The 25,510-nt window shown below is 34.6% G+C and overlaps 3 protein-coding genes across 3 annotated transcripts; 1 reads left to right on the forward strand and 2 right to left on the reverse strand.

Moving 5' to 3' along the window:
* Nucleotides 1-445: 445 nt before the first annotated feature.
* On the reverse strand, nucleotides 446-14,766 carry LOC113498249 (organic cation transporter protein-like). The gene is made up of 7 exons (XM_026878192.1): nucleotides 14,616-14,766; nucleotides 13,245-13,601; nucleotides 12,733-13,140; nucleotides 12,520-12,650; nucleotides 2,869-3,223; nucleotides 2,378-2,785; nucleotides 446-2,289 (listed from the first exon to the last, which is right to left on the reverse strand). The coding sequence occupies exons 1-7, from the start codon at nucleotides 14,648-14,650 to the stop codon at nucleotides 1,584-1,586; spliced, it is 2,400 nt and encodes a 799-aa protein (XP_026733993.1). The 5' UTR covers nucleotides 14,651-14,766; the 3' UTR covers nucleotides 446-1,583.
* A 2,078-nt stretch (nucleotides 14,767-16,844) lies between these two features.
* LOC113497976 (polycomb protein Scm) lies at nucleotides 16,845-23,052 on the reverse strand. Its single transcript, XM_026877832.1, has 5 exons — nucleotides 21,802-23,052; nucleotides 21,303-21,600; nucleotides 20,881-21,093; nucleotides 20,401-20,625; nucleotides 16,845-20,163 (listed from the first exon to the last, which is right to left on the reverse strand). Exons 1-5 carry the CDS (start codon nucleotides 22,851-22,853, stop codon nucleotides 20,029-20,031), a joined length of 1,923 nt encoding a protein of 640 aa, XP_026733633.1. The 5' UTR covers nucleotides 22,854-23,052; the 3' UTR covers nucleotides 16,845-20,028.
* Nucleotides 23,053-24,087: 1,035 nt separating this feature from the next.
* LOC113497977 (aminoacyl tRNA synthase complex-interacting multifunctional protein 1) lies at nucleotides 24,088-25,334 on the forward strand. Its single transcript, XM_026877833.1, has 3 exons — nucleotides 24,088-24,258; nucleotides 24,347-24,841; nucleotides 24,919-25,334. The coding sequence occupies exons 1-3, from the start codon at nucleotides 24,157-24,159 to the stop codon at nucleotides 25,204-25,206; spliced, it is 885 nt and encodes a 294-aa protein (XP_026733634.1). The 5' UTR covers nucleotides 24,088-24,156; the 3' UTR covers nucleotides 25,207-25,334.
* Nucleotides 25,335-25,510: the final 176 nt, after the last annotated feature.

The following is a 25,510-nucleotide window of genomic DNA, read 5'->3' on the forward strand; positions in this document are numbered from 1 at the left end:
CGAGGTAGTCTTATTACCCAGATAAGAATTTATAAAGTCTAATCTTGAATAAATAAAAAATATTACTTTACAGTAGACCATAAACTGACAGAAAACATTTGCCCCCATATGATGATATAGATAAAAATAAAGCCCCCCCACACTTTGATATCAAATTGGTCACGTTTATCATTCTACTTGTCAAGCCTCTTTATTTGATACATATATTTAGACAGATTTTAAAGCAATCCGACTTAATGCGATGCTCGCCGTTTAAGACCGATTTTCATCTAACATATTTATCTATAAGAACACTCCAGCTCAATTTATATTACAAACAAGAAAAACAATATCAAAATCAGCGCATCCATTAGAGAGCTATGAAAACGCAAACAGACCTCATACACACTCACATGCAGATATGTCGAGCGTACAGCATATAAGAGATGAAAATAAAACAAGGTGGTTACTCAAATATTTCCTGTATTTCGATTAAAAGTTCTTCAATTCGTCTTTTTCATTAACACAGTGAGGTAAATTTTAGATGACACGAGAACTACCTTGCGATCCATTGCGGAGGCGATATGCCCTGGTATTTGAAGTATTTGAAGTCATACAGCATTACCCGCAATGTATCCCAACTTACGCGATAATTCTCACAAATTCTAGCACCTGTGTACCAATGTTTAACTAGGCGTTTAGATAACAACGTCGGATAAATCACAGCTGTAAACAGTTTCAGTCTTGGTTTAAAAAAAAACAATACGAGCAACTACTGTTATCTTTTATCGCATTCGTTTATTGTACAAAATTAACAAGAGAATTATGTTTAAACATGTATAGTTAAATTACTAGCTTCTTATTTGGAAACTAAGTAAGAAATGTGCTGTTATCAACAGTTTATGAGAGCATAAAAGGCACGTTTACTAAGCGTTATCGTTAATGGAAAAGAAAAACTGATTGTTTTATACCGTAACTGTCAAAGTCTTTTAATTCATTACTTATGTTTTGATTTAGTTCTAGGTTCTAACAATAATTGAACTATAAATTAAGTAAACACTAATATTTTATGCAGGTTTTATAAAAATTAAATAAAATACAATAATTAGTATAATTCAATCATTAGTATAAGCCATTAAGAGCCTTATGCTTTCAAAAATGAATTTATAGCAAGGCTATATTAATCCGAGTACTTTGATTAATAGAAATGTATTTTAAAATATCACATGTTCCTGTATATACGTACTTAATGATAAAAACAAGTAACCCTAAATATGAATAAACGCAGGCATAAGAGTCTACTACTAAAACCTACTACAGATTATTAAAATATAAATATGTATTTAAGGTAATAAGTCAAAACTTTTCACATCATGTCTAAAATGCATTTAGTAATCACTCATAATAAACATAACCATAACTTGTGGTATAACCATTCTAGCAACTGTACAATACATATTTGAATAATTAATTTCCTTAATGCTAAGGCCACAATCTATAAAAATAGCTCGCTCACTTGAAACACTTACAACTAAACCATTTTATAGGAGCCATAAGCCATATAATTTAACAATCTTTTACAATATTTACAATTTATTTACAATTCATTGCTTTACATCTTTCGACTTTTTAGTTTTGCCAAACGCTTCGCCTTCCTCTATAGTAGTTGTCAGTTCACAACCCTTTGTCTCGGGTAAAAGCAAAGTGATACATGCCGCTATAAGAGGCATCACAGCGAACAACACCGGCGGCAGCCACAACGCCTTATCTCTAGTTTCCACCACAAAGGGAGCTACCATTGAGCCGATACGTGCGCACATTGATGAAAACCCAAGAGCAGCATTACGGACTACTGTGGGAAATAATTCGGTACAATATAAATATACAACTACAAAAACAATGAAACTAGATACGACGCCAATACTAGCGCATACTACAGAACCTACGCCCTCGGGTATAACAGCTAACACTACTAAACAGATTGCACATATTAGATGAAATATAATTACGATAGATTTTCTGCCTATTGTTCTCATTAGCGGTATGGAACAGAATGTTCCCAGTAAAGTGACGCTAGCACTGATTGCTACATTGATGAAAGCGTTGCCGCTCAGCTGCCCTACATACTGCGACACTCCATAAAAACAGTAACTGCAAGTCAACCAGTTGAACGCCATGGCTAAGTTATTTTTCCGTAAGTTTGGAGTTCGGAAAAGATCCAGTATATTTCCTTTTTTCAGTTGGTGCTTTTCAATCGATGCTTGATAGGCTTCAATATCCGATCTGATATTTTCGGTAGGACGATTGTTACTAAAAAAATAAAAAATGATATAAAGTAAGTACCTAAATATTTTATATCAAAGCTGAATGTTTGGCCGTCGATATTTAGAACACTTACATTTTAGCTACTCGCTCCAATATAACAACTGCTTCTTCAGTACGTTTGACCGCTATAAGCCATCTTGGCGTTTCAGGCATCAAGAAGAAATAACATAATAGAATAACGACTGGAGCTGATATCGACATTTGAAAATCTGAATAATCTCTGAAGAAGTATGCAAATACTGGCAGTAACATATGTCCCAAATTGAAAGGGACTTGATAGAGTGCTGATATTATGTCTCTGTACTGAGTTCCAACGAATTCCATAATAATGACGAATCCTGTGACCATGGTTCCACCCACAGACATGCCGACGAGGAATCGTAGGAATGTGAAGGTCCAGAATTCAGGAACATAAGCGGCTGCCACTCCACATGACACTTGAATCACCACGGCAACCAAGAGAGGAGACTTCCTCCCGAATCTAAAAAATCATCATATTTAATACAATGCCGTATATTGTTTTTCATTACATAAGCGGCGTATTAAAGTTAATTAATTCGTCACCTGTCGGAAGCCATTCCAAACAAGACGCTGCCCACTAGAACTCCTAGTTGAAACAATGTCTGTGTAAAACTTGCTAGCCATCTCTTTTCACATATTAGATCCCATTCCATGATTATTGTTCTGGAGAATATTGAAGTATCATAGGTTGGCTCTGGGCAGGGGCATGTGTTATTTTGTCCTGTTCCATCACAGCTGTATGAAATTTTAGGCGCCAAAAACAATATTGCCATTTGATGGAAAGCAACGGGAAATTTCGAGATGAATATTAAGAGGCATACCCATAGTTGGTATTTGCCAAAGGATCCGGTAACCTTTTGTATAAGGTCTTTTGAAACCTTTTTCGACGTTTTCTCGTCTGAAAATAATGAAATAATATATGTTAATAACTTTTCGAGATACAGAGTGACACACACGAATATATAATTTCCTACATAAGTATTATAGACTGTCATTTACAACAGTAAGGTGCTGAACTTACGACCTCTCTATCACTTGAAATACCTAAGTTGTTTGTCTGCAGCGGCTGAATATAGATTATCAGAATATAACAAGTAGTTACAACAAAAGTGGGCTTGGCCGGCAACCGGTCAAATGTCATTTTAAAGTAAACGGTACAATGATAATATAATACGTAGTCACGATTCATTGCAAATACATTTAACGTACCTACATAATGATGTGTTTTTGAGGCTAGTATGCAATAGCATACTAGCCTCAAAAACACATCATTGAAAAAATAAGATTTCTCAAAAAAAAAAACAACTTTGTTAAAATGTTTTTTTTTTTAATATTCGTTTTGAATAATTAAGCTTTTGATTTTCGTATTTAGTTTTTTATTTCATTATTCATAATAAATAATAGGAAAACTTAACATATTTTGCGGTAGACTTGCCGCCATAATAATGTAACGTATCTTTCAGTTACCAGGGACAATTATCCTTCAAACACGGATCGCAGTTCATTACTGGTAAATACTGGTAATTAGGATGTTGTAGTTACACTTATCTTTGCTAATAAGCAAAGATAAGTGTTACATACTAAACTGTTCAACATATACCTAATTACTTAGTATCTTCACAAACTTAATCTATTTCAATTATAATATTTTTAACGACAAAAACACAACCAACTGCAAATAAAAACTAAGTTTGCGCCTATTTCAGATTAAATAAATAATAATAATAGAAACGAAATCGGTTCAGCTAGACCGAAATTATGTGTGTACTGACGAATTGTGAACCTCCTCCTTTATGAAGACCTTTAAAAAGAGAGCGTGCTTCATCAGATATCAAATGGGACTTTTCTGAGAAACAATACAATTATGATATTTACGAGCCAGATATGTCGTAACCCCTATTAACCCAGATATATAGGTGTTGAACGGTGCATGCAAGTTGCTACAATTGCATCATTGTGTCATCAGCTCATATCACTAGAGAGTAGAGATCATTAAACTCTATCGAGCGTCCGGTTTGAGTTAGTAATGCAAGTGTCATTTGTAATTGTAACTGACCTATTTTAATTATTGTTAGCAATTCGTGAAAACTCGGTTATGAGTTCTAAATTCATGGTGTTTTAAGCGAATATTTGTATGCAAAATATTATTAAAATTTGTATTCTAGAGTTTTCCATAAATAGAGCTTCGTTAGTAACTACAACATCCTAATTACCAGTATTTACCAGTAATGAACTGCGATCCGTGTTTGAAGGATAATTGTCCCTGGTAACTGAAAGATACGTTACATTATTATGGCGGCAAGTCTACCGCAAAATATGTTAAGTTTTCCTATTATTTATTATGAATAATGAAATAAAAAACTAAATACGAAAATCAAAAGCTTAATTATTCAAAACGAATATTAAAAAAAAAAACATTTTAACAAAGTTGTTTTTTTTTTTGAGAAATCTTATTTTTTCAAGTTTTCTTTTTAGCTATTACCATCATGTTTAAATAGTGATTTGTGGACTATCATATCCTAATACGAGTACATGTACCCATGTTTGAAGCCAAGATATACCGGGAAACCCTATACCGTAAACCCATATACAAACAAGCGCTTCAGCAAAATAGTCTATTAAGTTTTTTCTATCGACATCCATCTTCATCAATGTCAATAAAGGCAATCGTGGTTGACCGCAACGCGCGCTCAACCATTAAAACCAGCAATAAATAGTTTTGCAAACTTTTATAATATCGCGCATAAGACAGTTAAAGGTTACTGAAGCAATGCCTTACTTTACAGTTTCTTTGTGCAGTATAACGTTCTTCAATAAATTAATCGCTGATTAATATTTGTATGAAAGTATCTTGGTAAATTTCTTTTCAGAATAAAGAACTCTTTTCTTATCTATAAATGTTTTTTTTTGGTATTAAAAATGATCGTCTGTGTTAAAAATATTGTTTAATAAATAAGTATGTAAATACATGTGTTATAGTTAAATCTTATTTGGGTATCGTTGATCTGTCCGCAAAGTTAAGTTAAAAACGAAACGAACTCCCGCCTTTAAGGAATTTAATCCTAGTATCACAAACATTTAAGTAATATTGCCAAAGATAGCCAGACCCAACAAGCATTCGTGGATCACACAAATGCTTGTCCTACGCGGGGATCGAACCCGATTGACTTTGGTGTGGTGACTTTTAGCACTAGGCTATCCGAGTGGTGTAGAGATTTTTAAATTAAAGTTTGAAAATAAATATCTAAGAGACGGCCCAGGCAAAAACCACTTAAATAAAAACATTAGCTACACGCTCAACAGTTCAAACAACGAGGAAGTTATTTTCTCGATTACTTGTCATATTAAGATAAAAATGCTTATGCGTGCTATCCGCATTCGGTCAACAATGAACGCATTATACTGCACTCATAATAGAAATGGAAGCAATTATCTGGTTTGTTTTAAAAGCATATTAATGTGGTCATTTTATCTAATGTTTGATGTTTTGTTCGACAGCGGAAATTAATATTCAAATATAAAAGGACTTTAAACGGTTACTTGTCTGTACGCCATAGATTGGTGACATCTGACAAGAATTAGTATTTTTAAGGCCAAGGCAATCAATTAACATCGATTTGTTTTTGCGAGTCACCTAATCAATTACGTAATATCTTTTCTTTTTTTATGAAGCATATAAAACATATTTGCCATCTCTCTTTAATTTATGCAGTTTATATTAATTAAATTAGCTATAGATATATTTCCCCTCCATTTAATTTTGGTATTAGATATATTCTTCTATAGAACTCATTCCCTATGTTGCTCGAAGATATCATTACATTAAATATTTAAAATACTTTGATATGTATTTAGCTGCAAAAGGCTGAAATAAGTACGGCAAATCAACAGACAAATCTTTGGATCATATAATCCGTTCTACTCTGGCCTTCAAAACGAGCCGGCCATCTGAACTCTATAGAATTTTAGTTGCAATTAAAAAGAACCCTTAAAAATAAAAACCTCAAATCTTCCTTGTATGGGTAAGGTATTTCTGCCAAGCTGGGAGAAATTTATAAGCTTATATATTAATGATTATAATAAACCTAGAACGATTATTTTTATGGTAAACTGCATTTTATCAAATTTGATAATAAATATTATCCGAATAAATATTGTATGTAGATATAGATCATAATTATATGGTTATTACATATTTATGGTTATTATTGTCACATAAAATGCAATAGTAATATCAATATAAAGATTACAGATTAAAGACCTTACTTCATAGGATCATTTCTACAGATATTTCATATTAAAGATATTTTTGCAGGTCAAAATACTATTGACAGCATTCAGATTAATCCAACCTTCCCGTTACTTTTTTTTTCAATATTACTCTCTGAGACAAATCCTAAGATTTACCAAGGGAATGGTGTAATGATGATCTTAGAACAAATCGGACTTACTATGAAGGGTTGGCAAATCTTTGCAAGCAGAGGCAAGGGCCTTAGAATTTGCCGTAGTTCGGACTCTTACTTCTACGCTACTACGCTCGGCGTAGTTTACAGTCAAAATATTTTTAATTTAAACACCAAAGTAATTTTGGAGACCGATTATTTTGGACTAGTGATTGCTCAGAGCTTTAAAAGCATTTGTTAACCTACTGACTGAATGAATGATTATTTACGAGATTATAAAATGATACTTTAAAGGCATCTTACGGCCAACTTAATGAGGAAGAAAAACAACTTGACTATGTAGTTGACCCAAGCAAGACAGAGTACTAACATAGTTTTACTTATGAGCTGGCTTTCTCAGAAAGAAAGTGGGTTTTATAAAGAAGATTGCTCGAATAACATCCATCCATCCTTTGAACGTTTAGACGAACGTAAATAAGACAGATGATTGAGAAAATTTAAAAAGGCATTAGTAGATACCCACCCTAGGAGGTTATCATTCAGGGGTGACGTGTTTATTTATAAAATACGTGAGGTCGTAGACATTGACGTAGACTTTGACGTAACGGTTTTGGGGTGTGTCAATATTTCATCCACAGCCAAATATTGTGACATAATCAACATGGTTAATTTTGAGGCAAATAATCTTGAGGAGATTATATTTCAAAAGTGTTACTTTCTTGTTTTTATGACTCATAAAATAGCATACCGGCCATCCATCAAATACACATTTTTTTATTTTTTTTAGGAACCCGCACTATTTGATTAAAATCCTACAGTCTTAACCACTGCGTCAATCGGACTCATAACATCGCAAACAAACAAGTTAGCAAAATACATCCATTCACTAATTTCACTCGTTTTTAATGTATGTATTGAAGGCAATACTTAAAATATTTATTTACATAGAAGTACACACCATGATAATCTAATATTAAACTGTTTAATATCACACGGTTACCTTACTTATTTTCAGAATACTCTTTGTAATATATTACAATTAGTACAATTACCCTGTTTGGTATATTGAGTCAATATTAATAAACACCGTACCAAGAATTTGCAATATTTTAATGTTAAACTCAGTGTCAATGCCATTTAGTCAAGGCCTACATCGGGGTCAACACTCCATGTAAAAGTCGATACACTCACTTTCACTATCAACAATTAATTCGCTTACCGTTTCGCTCCTGCATTTCCATTTTTGTTTATTTATATTTGTTATTAAAATCACTCAACTGTCGTGTATTGTTTGTTACACTGTTAACTCATTGGCAGGAGTTTGGCAATGTGGCGTTGTGCACGGCCTGCCTGCTACTGCAGACTGACAGCATAGCTTCGTTACTGAACCCTGTGTTGCGCTTGCGTCGCACCGCGCGCCGTCACACGCCATTCTCTTAATGCTATCAATGTTATTTACTGGGAGAAAATGTCAGTACATATTTATCTATATCTTTGCGGTGAGAAACTAGATGATAAAATAGGTAGAAGTGTATAAATAATGTTTACGTATCTAGAAGTCAACTTATCTTGGTTATCGATTGTAACCAAGACAATATTGGGTCTGAGTAATATCCGATCCGGTTTCCCAAGTGAGGTTGAAGGGTCTTTATCATTCAGCGATTCGCAGGTAGGTTGGTATAGAAACAAACAAACGCGTTTTTAGTTATACCAACATAAAGTGTAATGACCTTAAGGCACACGAACATTTACAACGAAATAGGAATGTAGCCAGGATTATCCTTATCCAATAAATTTTTAATGACTAACTAGCTACTAACCGGGAATAACTTATTGACTGCAATTACCAAATACATTAAACCTGCTACCTAAATTCGTATACTTGTAAAAATAAAGATTCAAAATATAACAATAGACAAGCCGTAATTTGATTAGCGACAGAATTGTTTATAGCTGGTCTATTATAAACAAATTTGAAAGAAACAAATAAATGAATTACGGTTACATGATTACTAATGCAGGATTTTTTTTTAAACTGGTACGGTTCTGTTTTTTTCTGTTTCGTACCGAAACGTAACCCTAACTCAATAAAACCCTAAAAAAATATCACCGGCTGGTCCAAATTTTTAGGAGAGGGCTAACATGAGAAACTGTAGGTCATTATCACCGTATGTTGGATAAACTTTCTTGGAAAAGTTTTTTTTTGTATCAATGCAAATAGTTTTTTTAATAAGGTCAGGTTAAAAAACTTAAAATTCTCTGTTCAGTCTTCAAAGTTACAGGTATGAAATTCATATTGTATGATTTGTTCAATGGTACTCAATTCTAAATTCCAATCTATGGAGAAGAAATTCCATAAATTTAAATCTACTTAATTTTTGCGTCGCTGCAGTGGGTTATTTAGACTGACGTCAGAGCATTGCTTTCCTTAAACGCTCCTTCCCAATACTCGATAATAGGGATGATGACTGGGTATAAAAAGAAAAAATCTCATTAGTCCCTCAGTTAGATAATTGATAAGTATGAGACACGTATTTTATCCTTTTTCAGAAAAACTAGAATTGACAAAGATTAACTGCTTTAAAGTTTAGGAGAGGGGGCTTGTGACGTAACGATAGAGTAAAATTCATACTCAATCGTGACGTCACGCGTAAGTATCATTCACTGTAATTTGGTCAATTTATGTTTACGGAACAAATTAAAAAATACGTATCCATTATTATACAAAAAAACTACAAGACGGACACTGCCAAAAAAAATTGTTATCATCCCTATTAAAAGCAAACATTTGTGTTTGGAAACTACCTCCTAACCTCACATGCGTCTTGCATAAAGAATCTACAGTTTAGTTACATTGAGTCTATTGTTGAATGCGTTTAATGACATTATCTATTGCGGGTTTGACAAATGATGAGGTTGTCGTTTTGTAACATCCTAATCGCATATAAACTTGTATGCTTTATCGATGTTCTCGGGTATCTGCATGGCGTCATGCTAGATAAATTATACTGAATTCATGTTCCTATAACTGGACAAAACCGATATTATTTCAGATGAGACCATCATAAGACGTATTGGGTTGATATCAGTACTTTGTATGAGCCTGGTTTTCACACGAATATCGCGGTTGAAAACCATTTTTATACTTTTAAAACACCGGTTATTTTTATATTTAAAAACCTTTTTTTTTGTAACTGATAAAATAAAGGATATTATCTTATCATGGGAATAACACAATAACAGGGGGCAAATTAACATAACACAAAGCTTAGAATAAAAATCAAACATTTATCCGAAGGTTTATGTAGCAGATGTATTTATGTATACATCCGCGAGCGAGATAAGCGAACTGCTTTTGAGTAGCGATGCCTTGGAAAATGAATACCCCACGGGATCACTATTTATACGAGTCTCGTAAGCACAGGACACGCTTATGTATTCCCACAGTATGTGATTATCTACTTGACCAGCAACAATAGCGACTCGGCTGCTAGGACTAAGACGCCGAAGGTGCTTAACATTGTCCTAGCATCGAATGGGAGTCAGAAGTTTAAAGTACGGTAATTCCTTTGGATTGAGGGGATGGGAGTGTCAGACATGCCAGGTGAATCCTCCACCACGGATATCGTAGCGTGACCTAGATCGAAGTACCCTGAAGGCGCTATCCACCCGCCAAAAAAATGAAAGACAGTTTACCGCTACTGACCTATGACCACAATTAAAAGTATGCATTAAAAGAGTAACTTTTATCCTTTTCACCTCGCGTAAATCTTCGTCCACTTAGTCCACATATTTTACCATACCATACATAATAAGGCTCTGAGCTCCCTATCCAAATCCTTACCGTCGGAAAGATCATCGAAGACCCAGTGATACAGGCAAAGTTGTGAAATATGATTGTATCGTAAATTGGCGAAATCATTTTCGGCTTATATATATATTAGGTTCCATGTTCGTATTTCACAAATTGTAATAAAAACAACATAAGCTTTGAGCTCTTTCAAATTGATCTTGATTAACGGTAAAACGTGGTGAATAGAAGGTTTTTCAGGGCGGACATTAAGACAAGAAACACAGTTTTAGTTTTTTTAGGTTTTAGAAGTTTTACGTGACATAATTAAATAATATTAAAATCCGAAAGTATTTCATAAAATAATTAGATTACACTTTACAGGAGTTTTTATTTTAGAAAAGACCAAAAAAAAGCTTTCTGTTCACCCTTTTAAACTACTTTAAAACTTTAGTTTCTTAACTTTATTCACATCGGCCAACTTCGCAGAGAAACAGGTAAAAAAAAGATGAAATAAATATAACATTTTAATAAACAACAATAACGCATAGATAAAGTAAATAAAAATATAAAAATAAATCTGATCAAAAATATGTCACGGGTAGACATAGTTTCATTTATGTTTACACGACACAAGACGTTTGATTTGTACATAGTCAGTGATTGACTTAATTCGAAATGCCTAAGTTGGCCGCATTCAGACGGTACACAACTACACACTCCCTGCGCTCGCGTCACTTGCGTCGGCAGATACCGGCATCTCTGGTGGTCGATTATGTACAGACTATGACTTTATCAATGACTGAAACCGCTTGTGCCAAATACAAGTACACAGGAGCAAAAATGGATCTCGATTTCATGCCTCCCTGAAGGTTGCTTAAATCCTGCTGTCCCCTCTGGGTAGGGAGGGTAAGAACATACTTAAAAAAAGGTTTAACATTTATTGATATACCTCAGATAATCAATGTGTCTCAAATAGCATTAATTACAAATTGAGACTATTTTGGGTATTTTTAGGTTTTGAGAAAACTCAAAATGAGTAAATTTTAATTAATAGAGAAATCATATTTTTTTAGTACTCAAGTATGAACATACTAGACGGTGTATTCTGCATGACTTGAATTTCGGATCAGGCCGGAATAAATTCAGTTCAACTTCGAAAAACATATCTGTTTCTTCCTTTCAATTCAAAGAAATATGAGCAAAAACATTTAAGATTGCATTATAATATAGACTTCGTCGTAATGCAAAAAAACTTACAATAAGTGAGTCTCTTGCTACAGCAATAACCTCAGAGAGCGTCTATGTTTTTGTGGGTACCGAAAAACAAAAGAGGTATAAAAAAAGTAGTTTAAAAGACAATTAATTAACCTTTTTAAATACAACATATCGTTAATGTTCAAAAACAATATACGGCCCGATTTAATTACTTCTTTATATCTTTCGTCGGTTTTTTTTTACCAAATGCTTCACCCTCTGCTATAGTAGTCATAAGTTCGCAACCTTTAGTTTCCGGTAGTAATAAAGTTATAAAGAACGCTGCAAATGGCACCACCGCAAACCCGACAGGGGCCATCCACATTCGTATACCTTGTAGATCTATAATAAACGGTGCTATCATGGAGCCAATACGTGCTACCATTGATGAAAAACCCATAGCAGCATTTCGGACAACTGTCGGAAATAACTCCGAAGTATACAAATATACAACCAAAAACACGACGAAACTACACATAGTCCCAATAACCGCGCAAACTACCGACATTTGACTCTCAGGTGAAAATGCCAAGAGAAATAAACAAGCGGCGGCAACGACATGACAGAACAAAAGAATTGTTCTTCTTCCCATTATCTTCATAAGAGGGACAGATATAAGCGAACCACATAAAGCGAGTATGGCGCAGACTGCCACATTGATAAAAGCGTTACCACTTAACTGACCTATGTACTGTGATACTCCATAGAAACAGTAACTACATGTCAACCAGTTAAATGACATACACAAGGTATTTTTCCGGAGGTTTGGTGATCGGAATAGATCTGTTATGTTTCCTTTTTTCAATTGGTTTCTCTCTGATTGCTTTTGTAAAGCTATAACATCTCCTCTTATGGCATCAGTTGGAAGATTATTTCTGTAAAAAGCCATAATTAAAATGGGTAACTAGTTCTCTTTATAGTTCAACAGCAATTTTAGAAATAAATAATTAGACTCACACTTTAGCAACATTAGTCAAAACTTTAATAGCACTTTCTGTTTGCTTCATTGCTATTAGCCATCGTGCCGATTCAGGCAGAAAACAGAAATAGCACAGTAAAAGAAGTGTTGGGCCAGAGCCAGCCATTTCATAATGCGCATAATCTCTGAAATGATAACTGTAGACGGGTATCAACAAATGGCCAAGATTGAATGGAACTTGATATGCAGCTGACACGACTTGTCTGTACTGAGCTCCAGTAAATTCCATAAGATTTACAAATCCGATAACCATGGTACCGCCAACTGACAGGCCTATTACAAATCGTATTAGATTAAACACCCAAAAATTAGGAGTAAATGCAGCAAGGAACCCACCGATACTTTGTACTACCACTGCTAAAATCATCGGGTTTCTCCTTCCGAACCTTGAAAAACAAATGTAATGAGTTTAAAAATAAATTAATATCGTTTTCAATTTTATGAATTTAAATATACATATTGGAATTAATAAATAAAAAAACGGTATTACCTGTCAGAAGCCATACCAAAAACTACACTTCCAATTAAAGTGCCCAATTGAAATATAGTTTGCGTCAAACTAATAAGCCATTTTTTATCGCAAATCAAATCCCATTCCATTACTATAGTCCGTGTAAATATTGTTCTATCATACACTGGATTGACACAGGGGCAAACATTTTCTTCACCACTTTCACAAGTGTACCGAACTTTAGGTGCTAAGAATATAATCGACATTTGATGAAATGAAATGGGTAACTTTGACCACCCAAGTATTAGAAGAAGAAAATAATGATATCTTCCAAATCCTCCAATGTTCTTAGTTATCAAATCTGTCTTTATAGGGGCGTCATATCCGACGAGTGCCCTGAAACAATAAGCAGTATTTACTTAAAAGAACTAGATTTTTGGTCATGATCACTCGGCTTTACAGGCGTATTTAAAAAACAACGGACGACGATGGCCATTTCGAATAACAAAAATACCCGGAAAGTCCCCATCGATCATGTAAAATGTGACGCTTAGAATCACGATATCTAACAAATGGTAACAACTAACACAACCTGAAATTTGACCTTTAACCCTGAATAACGTTTGAAGCATACATGGGATCGATGGGGACTTTTAAAACTTTGTATGTAATGGTGATCACAAGCCCTCCACCAAAATTTGTCTTTCCGGGAATTTTTGTTATTTGACCTCTATTTTTATGTGTATTATCACTTTCAAAAGAGTTACGCATAATTTCATTTGCTAAAAGATTACTCAGCAAAAAATTGTAAGGCAAACGAACGAGCATTGAACTGCGATCATCGAACATTATTGAAATTTGTGATTTAGCACCAAAATCACTACAGTTAATATACCTACGACTTAAAAACAATAGTATCATACAAGGGTATCATATTGTTACTAACGTACTAAATAATACACGTATAGAAACATAATTACGTTCAAAATTGCTGCAAGGTAATGCCCCAAAACTGGAGAAGCCCTGGTCAAAACCGGGGCAAAACATAATGTTGCATTAATACCCACAATAAAACTGAACTACAGAGCGCGTCTGACTCACAAACTGAGGCTTCAATAGGTAATTAAATGTAACGTATCAAATTTTTGATCGTAATAGGTGATGCTTAAACTAATAGTATAGAATTATAGTTGTTATATCGGCAACAGAAATACATCATACATATCTACCTAGATAATAAATTCAACGGATTTTCACGGTTTATGAGAAATAAGCAATGTGCGAAAGAATAAACGGTGGTGATTTGGTAAGATGGTGTCGCATGTAGGTACTCTTTGAATGCCGACCCCTAAAATATATCTATTTTACTATTTAATTATGATGGCAATGTGGAAAGTGAAAAAAACTTACCATACGGCATCGCCTATAGCTCTTATGTAATACATTTTGAGTTATTGATGAATGTTCCCGATAAATAAATAATTTATGCTTCATAAAAAAAACTATGAAATAAAAACATGACCGTCCATTTTATCATGTTTCCAAATTGAACATCAATCATATTTTAAAAGAAATAAGGAAAGAGTTTTTACATTTTAGGTTTTATTCAATTAATGAGCTATTGGTACTCCACGTTACTAAATGCACACACGTAAGAAGTAAAATTAACATGCATGACCAGGGCCATAATTCTGCTATTTACAATGGCCGATGAATGAATGAAAATTGGTTTATAATGGTTATTTTCGTGTTTTCTTAAGCATTTTTCTACACAATAATTGTAAATTCAGTACGGGACGGTATACTCAAGATCAATACAATCAACTTCCAATTATTGTATTGACAAAATGCTTAAGAGAATATGAATAATTTCAAATACACCCACGTGGAATAGGGCAGGGCAGTGCATGAGCACGCTGTCTCGACCTAAGGGCCTCAGTCCCATCCTGGGCCCCAATTCTGCTATTTACAATTTATTGCGATGACTGAAAGGAAACTGGATTAATTGGACACTATTCGTATTCTTCTAAGCATTTTGCCAACACAATAATTGGAAATTCGCCTCGCATTGAATTAAAATTATTGTGTTGTGTTCCGGAATTGAGACTGGACCCCGGACCACGCTGTTTACACGACTACTATTAGCTGTTGGTGCCCACGGTGGGTGCATCATGGATTGCCACGCACCGGACCAACGCGGGAGACTTTGCAATGCGGTTCAGGTTCATTAACAGTTGACACAATCCACTTCCTCCCTGAGGAGGTGGGTCGTGTCCAAAACCATTCCCTCGCCGAATTAAAGAAAAGCCATGTTTAGCTATTCCTATCAAACACATTCAAATCCTACTTATATTGTTCCCTACTTCGTACTTATATTATAAAATTTATAAACTGGAAAGTTTGTAAGTATATATAATAGATGTTTGTATAACTGATTTACAGTAAAGTTGGAACACAAAAAGGTTCTAACCAAGATTAAAACATAGGATAGTTTTTATCCCGATGTTATGTTCCTGTGTGATCATTTAGGACTTATTAGTCTAGTGGCCCTGACTGTTTTACCGGAGGAAGTGGGTTCGATTCCCAAACAGTACAAATGGATTGCGCTGGATCGAGATCGATGTAAGCAGATCATCCGCACCAAATGTTGCCCCGATGCTGACAACGATCCTCAGATATGAGGACCCGATATGGAGAGAGATAGAAATTGATTTTACTTTAAATTTGTAGATGGAGTGTCGTATCTGCTTTCACAGTCAAACGGCATTAGGGCTGCCCCGCGTCTGGTATCGAAAAAAAGAAATAATCAGTGCGTGCCTTTGCGCACATCCCGAATAGCGGAGAGGTTGAGGTCACCACGCCAAACCCACTAAGCGCGACGGGTTGCGGGTTCGATCGGCGCATAGGACAGTATTCTGGTCTACGAATCCTTGACGCCCTGGGCATCTGGGTGTCTTTGTAAAGAATAACTTAATGCGGGAGTCGTAAAAAAAGGGAGTGAGGCAACCGAACACCGTCCGAAACCGCCAATCCAGACGTAGAGTGCAACCTGGATAGGTGACTTAAAAATCAAAGCGCAAACCTGCTGGCAATGATATAAGCCTGGACTGACACAGACCTCAGCACCTGGTCCGTATGAACCTGATGACCTCTGGATGACCAAAGGTCCTCAATATTATACTGCACTACACGATCCAGTGGATTATTAATATGAAAAACTGAAATGCACAAACATTTTAAGACACCCTATAAGTTAATATTAAAACGACATATTAAAACCAATTTATCACTTTTGTAATTTTATTTCATTTATACACTTTTGTTTCCAATTATTTGTCTATTTACATACAATATTATTAAAATCTACAGTAATAAAATAATAAATTTATGTTGTGAACTTTTGTTTTCACGTCTATTACAATTTTACCAATCCCACATATACAAAATAGTTCTCACATAACGTAGGTGTATTCTGAGGATATATATATGGATATATTCGACGGATAGATTATGAACATATAGGATATACAAACGTATAACAATTAACCGTAAAGTAGGTAAGAGTAAAGCAGTCACATTTTAGGACTTCACAATTAAATTATGGGGGTGTTCTTATAAGGGAAAATAGTTTTTTTTAAGTTTTCATTATTACGATGTATGCCTTAATTATTTTGAAGCATAGGTATTAGGCCCAGTAAATGAAGATCACAAAATTTATTGTTAACAACGATTTAAACAAAATCCTTCTAAAGCACGTTCTACCCTCGCGGCGCTAAAGGACGCGAAATGCTTGTGTAGATGGATTCGCGCGCACGCTTCGCACCGTACCCCGTTCGATGCGGGGAACGGCGCGAATAGCAGCGTGAATTCACAGCAAGAATCGCGAGCGGGTGTAGAGCACCCTTAATATTATAACCGCGAAACTTTGTTTGAATGGAGCCTTGGTTTCACGCAAACACCACTGAACGGGTTAAGACAAAATGTGATAAACAGTTTATAACCTGGATTAACACAGAAGTAGATGTTCGCGGTATCATTTCTGATTTGTAGCGGGCAAGCCCGCGGGCAACAGGGAATGGCAAAATTTATAAACATAGAAATTGTCAGAATGGCGTTGTTATAATTAAACCAGGTTATAAACTATCTATGTACCTAGTTTCTTCTAAATCCGTTCAGTATTTTTATGCGTTTAAGAGTAACAAATATCTATACATAAAAGTTTCACGTTTATAGTATTAGAAGGATCATGTTTGTTTCATAGTAGGCAATTTGTGACATGGTTTAAACACCATGTCACAAATTGCCTTGCGAAGTGACCATCCAGTTCCACTAAGGGTGACAAATCAGGGAACCAATTCCGCTAATTACAATAGCCGATGAAGGCCGATGGCGTTATGAGAATAAGAATAATGTAATTTTAATCCTATTTCCATTAATTCATCGGCCACTGTAAACAGCTGAATTGGGGCCCAGGTGTGATGCACTAAACACACTACACAAAACAAGTACGAGGAGGCTGTGCAAATATCCATTTAACAAGTATCAAGGTAACATTTCTATTATCTTGACTGACCCTCAAAATTGTCGATATCTTTATATTTTCATCACGTTCTTCCAAGAAATGGGCAACAATGAATAAATGAGTCTAAATTTTAATCATGAAGTCTTAATAATGAATTAAATCGAGGTCAAATAAACTAAAGTTTATCATGTTGATAATGCTAATGAAATAAACCTTAGCTAGCAGATTTTTCATATTACAACAAAAGTATCTATTATAAAAAATATTTACACCAACAAAATAGGAAATTAAATAGCTACTTCGCTTAGTTATTATTCGTGTCATGTAAAAACTTAAATATACATCACGTAATTATTATTATAGCAACATATCAATATTTTAATATTATTATTTATTACTTTAACAGATAACATTGAAATATCACATGATGAAATGTTTAAACATTATAACGCTTGGCAATGGCAAAATTAAATACCAATCTCTATAAATAAAATATTTCTGCAATCGTTACAATATACAAGGAACAATCAATAATAACTAATATTGAAATCAAATTAAAGGTTTAAAGATAGAGAAGAATATCTGTTTTGTGTAAGACGAGAGTTTGAACATTACATCGTCATATAAAATCACAGCTTCTATTGGTGTCATTGAGCGCTAATTTGTCTTAAATCATGATACGTCTTGGGACAATCTTAAGTACTCCTAATTACTGAAAGGCACTAAGACCCTAATCTACAATAAAATTTCTGTACATGGTATTGAATTTTAAAGGTTGCAATTCAATTTTATTATGTACTTATTTAGCGTTCAGGCAACAGTTTAACGCACGACTAGCCGATATTTATATACAATTTATTTAATACCTAACAGTACAGAGAATAACAGTTTATAAGAAGTCAATGGAATATGCAAGATGAGCTTTATCTACATTAAATGCAATTATACTCATTCAAATACTTATTTACATGACTATACCGTTTGTTTAAAACTACAAGGAAATCTAGATGGAGGTATTATTATAATCAAAACTGCACCTTATAATTGATATAAATATGTATCCAAATAATTTGATTGTACATGTAAGTCCAAATGTAGGAATCAATAAACAAAATAAACTCCATTTGCTGTTTCAACGCAGGTAGATATACCTTTGCTTAATTTTTGCTATCTTTGCAAATATGCGTAATTCGTGCGAAGTTTATTTTATTTAATAACCTTGCTCTTAATTACTACCAAAAGCCTTAAGTTTATCTAATTACTTCAGGCACCCTTTACTTCATATTTTAGATATTTGAAAGAACAATAAATATTTTTATAATTAATTATTTTAAACTTTCTGACCAGCATTCTAGAATCTGTTTAATACTTCTGTACTATATCTACGAAAAATACCTGAAGAATGATAGCAGCTTAAGAACATTACCTCAATATACCACTGATAAATACATAGATCGTAACCATAATATGAGCTCTAACTTTTCATAATTCATCTTATTTACATACACTCAATTTTGTATTATATTAATCTGCATAAATATCGATTCAGACTTATAATTAATTTGTGTTAAGCGAAATTTGACATAACATGGCCATCATTGAAAATACTATGAATCTGTATATCTATATAAATTAATCTTATAGGGCCATGGACTAAGCACTTTATGGAATGGAATTAAATATTATTACATGGAAGTTTGAGCGATGTAATACAATGATTATCCCATTAAACTGTCAACTACATAACAAAATTCTTCTAATAACGTAATTTCGTAAACAATTAAATATTGCTGTTTTATCAGTTTTCACAAACAATTATATTCTATATATTGTTCAGCCTGGTCTTGTTGTCAACCAGGTTAAACATGTTATCAAAATTATATTATTGTGAAAAAATGAATGGAGCTAAGTCTATTAGTTAACAAACTAGGCTGGCATGACTATTTGACATAAAACCATAAACAAGATAAAATTTATATGTATAAGTTTTCAACACCCTGCCACTACATATTTATAAAGGTAAATTAAAATGCAACTCCTGCATTGCTAAAATGTTTATGTAGCAAGCCTAGTCTGTTTATAGGGTCAAACAAAGCTTTATTACGATTATTAAAAATTAAAATAACTATTTCATAATACAGTTTTATCTGAGATTCAGACGAAAATAAAGCAGTTTCTAGTGAAAATTATTTATTTTTAAAATGCAGGAATAGAAACGCCTTAAATTAAAAGAAAACTAAGAAACTTATAGTTTCACACTCTAAGAGCGCATTATGTTTATAAATTTAAATACCTACATGGCTAGGTGCTATAATGTCGCCGATTTTTTATTTTAGATACCAAGTTACAGATTTTTAGTGCAGGTCCCAATTTTAAGCCCATGTACTTCATCATCATGTCCGAATTCAATAGCAACAACGCCTTGCCGTCAATTTCCTGTAAACCAAAAGTTAAAAAAATTACTCTCAAATTATAATATTAATTCAAATTGTAGGCTAATAATGGATATGGAATTCTACGCCCAAGAACCCATGGCAATTTTCTACACAAACAATTTAACTATTATTCAATCCAATTATATTACTATATACATTCAAGTTATCAAAATTTATGCCTAAATGTAACTTTAGGCTCTAATTTGGGTACAACAACCTAATAAGATTATACACTTACATGTTTCCTAAATAAATCAGCATGGGCGGCTAATGCCTGATCAGCGGCTGCAATAAAACCAATGACGTCTTCCACAGACCAGTCAGCGGGTGGAGAGGACGGCGAAGGTGGCGGCGGCGCCCCCGTAGTGGACGACGCCGGCTCTGGCCGCTCCGGGGACACGCGAGCCAGCTTTCCACTCGAGCACTCACCAGACCCATTCACATTAGTGCCATCACTTTCCTCCTAAGAAAGATATATCGTTAAAATATATCATACTTGCTTAAAGGCTTGCTAATAGCAAAAGGTAGTAGTTTTGTACTTATTTCTTCAAATACTGCATTGTAATTAAAATTTTTATACTCGTATTTTTTATAGAAAGACAAGAAACTTAGATCTCAAATATTGCCATCAAAATCATTAAAAAAAAAAACAATTTAGCAAAGGGACTTCTTCAAGGGCAAAAAGATCCTTGAGGATAGGGCTTAAAGGATCACTTACAGTTTTTGGTCTTTTGACACCTGTAGTAACATTATTTGATGTTGACTCGCCACATAAGGTGCAAGGCCGACCTGCAGCCTCCCCTGAGTCTATGTCTATCATCCCAACACAACACCCAACTCCATTACACACTCCTTTTAACCAATTTTTAAGTTCATCTGCAGTCAACTCTGAAGGAACTTTGACAGAATAATTTTTACTTCCTGATGAAATCTGCAATAAAGTTAAAGAACAAAAATTATAAGGAAAACAGATTAAATAATAGATGAATAAGTTCACAAGAATATTGCTGCCTATAAATTATCCCAATATGAGTCATCTCTTTTTATTTAAACAATGACACATAGTTTCATATTTATTTTTACCCCAAATGCCAAAGTTCTTTTTATATATTAATATATTTCAAAAAATATTGTCATTACCTGTACATTATTAACATTAGAATAGCTACTAGATGCTGTGAGTATTGCTCTTGTTAACCTTTGAGGATCTGGATGTACACTGAGCAATTCCTTTACTAAACTTTCAGCGGCTCCAGTGGGTCCTGACCCAGAAACTGAACTTGGCAAGGAACTGCTGCCTCCAGAGCAACTGCTACGAATACGCAGGCACACAGTGGCCAATGGGATGGGGGTAGTAGGACTGTTTGAGTTCCCGGCACCAGTAGATCCACCCTCAGGCAAAGCTGGGTTAGGCATTCCACTAGGCCTTAGCTTGAACCTGTAATGTTTTTTTTAAACAAAATGAAAATATTGCTAAAGTTCCTAACCAAAATTACCAAATATTAGAATATACCACTTTCTTTCAAACATTTATCATTTACTTGAGTGTTTATCTTTCCATACCTATGACGATGAGGTATGGATGTTTAGTCAGAAGTAATTATTTTCTTTTTAAACAGATTGGGAAGTTTTTATTTACCTTGAGGGTGTAGTAGCACTTTTTTGACCAGGTGGTTGTAGAGGATGACCAGCCCTAGCACACCAACCAACCGGAAATATATCTCTTGAATCGTATCTACACCAATAATCAAATGCTCCTCTCCATCCATCAAAAGTTACATGTATCTGATCATTCTTCACTGCACCAACTGTCGCACAACATATTAACTGTGGATTTTTCTTATCCACAGCCTCCAATTTTTGACCCACAACAAACAGATTTGACTTAGGGGTTGGAGGTTCAGGTTGAAAAACTTTTGCTGGAGCCATTTCTGCACCATTCAATGTTTTTAACAAAAACATCGGCCAACTACTTGCATTCATACGAAAACCAAGTGGTGGCTGCAACATACCATCATTTTTTTCACAGTGTCCTATGGGATGTATGTCACCAGCATCAACAAGACGCCAAAAATCATTTTTATTATCACTGCCATCTAGCCTTAACCTTAAGCGTGGACCCAGGACTCCTACAACTGTTGCAATGCAGGTCGATGTCAAGTTGCGTGGATCTAGAGCCTCTAATTTCATGCTCACTTTGAAGTCATTTACAGGAGGCATGGGAGCCTGTTTGAAACATTCTTGATTCGCCGCCACACTGTTTGTGTCTTTCATATAATCATTCCAATCAAATGCTTGATATATGTCGTAAAATGAACCCGTAGAATTGTTATTAGAGTTATTTTCTGAACCATTAGCTCCATTACCTGATTGCGGGGACGTAGTTCGCTTTTCATTTTTCTTTTGGTATTTATTTAAACAATATGTAGAACAAAAATTCTTACTACTAGAAGGCGCATTACCCCGAATAACATTGTCACAGTGAAGACAGGCGCCTTTGCTGTATGCCTGTCTGAATTCAGACAAACACGTTTCAGAACAAAATTCTTTCTTGCCATTCTCTGTTGGAAGTACATACTTTAGAGGTGTTTTACTTTCAGCGCACCAGGTGCATGTGCGTTTTGGAGGTCTTCCAGGTCCACGTATTTTGCCGGGAGCAGGCCCCGACGAGCCGACAGTGTTGTTTGACATCGTTCCGTGTGTAAATTTCAAAACATTATAGTAATCCAACAGTTAATTTACAACGAATTATACAGTAACATTATATTCTACACGATCACAAAATGAAAGTATGCTGGTAAATATTAAATAATGTAAGTAAGCGCAAATATAAACAACGTCAGTACGTATTTATGACGCGCTTCCAACGGCCATCTTTGTTCTTTGCATGTATAATTTTTTGCGCTGGCAACCGGCACCATAAGCGATCATAGTCATTACAGGTTGTTTAATATAAGCCATTACAAAATAAATATAATTAAAGTAGTTTAGAATGGATCAAATGGCGGCTGTAACGGGAACCATTGGCGACCCACATTCCCCTTAATTTTAAGGGGAAGATCTATAAGCCTACGATTGGACCTGCTGTCCTATATCTTACAGGACAGCAGGCTGTATGATATGGATCAGTCATCAGAGTGTTGCGCCACACAAGGGATTTTAATGAAACTTGAAAGGCCACTGCTTGCAGCTGAGTTGAAAATATGCACAAGAGCGAATTGAGTTAAAAATGAGAATGTAAAAGGAAGTTTGAAAGTGACACCGGTAACAGAGAAACTGCGTGGCAATCGGCTGTCGGGCTGATTGCGGAGAAATGAAAATCGTGTGGTGAGATATTTGTTGAGCATGGTCCATGGATGTGGATGGATATAGGGGATATAGGGTCGACTATAATCACGATGGATGGATTGTGTGAAAGACGATATGGCTACAAATTGTGACATGACGTCAGATGGTCAAGTATGAAAGAAAAACATTACTTTTTCTTCGCGCCAGCTCAAAAGGCAAAGGAATGATAATGATGAAGACAGTTCCAGTTTGCTGCCATCGCATGACGCGGCGACGCGCGACGTTGACGTAATTTTGTCCATATTTTATCATTGTGACCTAGCCTTACCTAGGACAATAAAACCAGAGGGTACAGAATGCTATTCTTGTGTCGAGAAAATCAGGCTTTCATAATATATTAATTTTGCTGAGGATTTCATATATTAATTTCAAGCATAAGGGTAACAAAATATAGGTACTTATTAGGTAATCATACTCGAAAAATTTAACTTTGTTAAACTCGAACGTTTACAAAACTGAATGGAAGGATTCTCTTTTTAACGATGAAAATGAATACGAAAAAGAATAGAGACGAGACGAGAAGTATAATAGAAATTTTCGATTTGACGTTACTATTTACACGGTTACTTTATGTTAAAAGTCAAAGACGAAATACGTCAAATTGTTCTACTGAAGGTTTAGAGGTTATAAGAATCCTTCTATTTCGATGATATCAATATTGAAAAGAAGTATGTCTCAGAATTCTGTAAATAAGCTAATAAATAATGCTGAAATAGCTGAAAAAAAGCTATCAGAATTGAGAAGTAAGGTTAGTTACAGAGTTGTACTGTTTTCTTAATATTTTGTTTAAGTCGACTTTTCTTACATGAAAGAATTTACTGGATTTTTAATTTTAGCTAGAAGAAATTAAAAAGATTAAAATCGAAGAAAGGATCAAAGAGCTTACTGAAGAAAATAAGATACTTTCAGTTAAAGTGGCTACTGCCAAGGCTGATTTGATCAGGTTAGAAACATCTAATGGTAAAAAGCAGTACCCTTTACCGGGAAAGATCTCTGAAGTACCCGCCGTAGCACAAGTAATTGCCGAAGAACCAGCAGTTAAAGGCGAAAAACAGCCAGTAGTTAAAAAAGTTAAAGAAACTGCCAAGAAACCCAAGGAAAAACCAGAACTGGTTAATGATTCAGTCATAGATGTGAGAAAATTAGATTTCAGAATTGGAAAAATTATTGATATTAATAAACATCCTGATGCTGACTCATTATATGTTGAAAAAATTGACTGTGGGGAAGAAAAGCCACGCACTGTTGTATCTGGCCTGGTAAATCATGTCCCTATTGATGAAATGAGAGACAGGATTGTCATGATACTGGCTAATTTGAAACCAGTTAAGGTAATACACACCAAATTTTAATTTAAGTATGTATATTATAACAGCAATGTTATAATACAAGGTTGTTTGTTTTCCAGATGAGGGGTGTAACATCAGAAGCAATGGTTATGTGCGCTTCATCCCCTGATAAAGTTGAAGTCCTTATACCACCTAATGGAGCAGTACCTGGAGATTTGGTTGAGTGTGAAAACTACCCAAGAGAACCAGAAGCCATACTCAATCCTAAGAAAAAAATCTTTGAATCTTGTGCCCCAGATCTAATGACAAACAATGAGAAAGTAGCATGTTATAAGGGCAGCCCACTTATAGTACCAGGCAAAGGAAAGGTTGTTGCACCAACTTTAGCAGGAGTCAATGTCAAATAAGTTTCCCAATGGTTAATTTTTCTCATTGGAATTTATAAAAGGTTTCACTGGCATAATTGGTGCCAATATTTTATGTAAGATTATGTGAAATAACATTTCTTAAATAAATTAGATATTTGAAACTCTCACTTTTGTTTTACATCACAGTTCTCTTGATCTTTCCAGTAAAGCATAAACAAATCACAAATCTATACTTCTATACTAATATATAAAGCTGAAGAGTTTGTTTGTTTGTTTGAACGCGCTAATCTCAGGAACTACTGGTCCAAATTGAAAAATTATTTTTGTGTTGAATAGACCATTC

The sequence above is a fragment of the Trichoplusia ni genome, chromosome 10 (assembly GCF_003590095.1).
Source record: "Trichoplusia ni isolate ovarian cell line Hi5 chromosome 10, tn1, whole genome shotgun sequence".
Classification (NCBI taxonomy): Eukaryota; Metazoa; Arthropoda; class Insecta; order Lepidoptera; family Noctuidae; genus Trichoplusia; species Trichoplusia ni.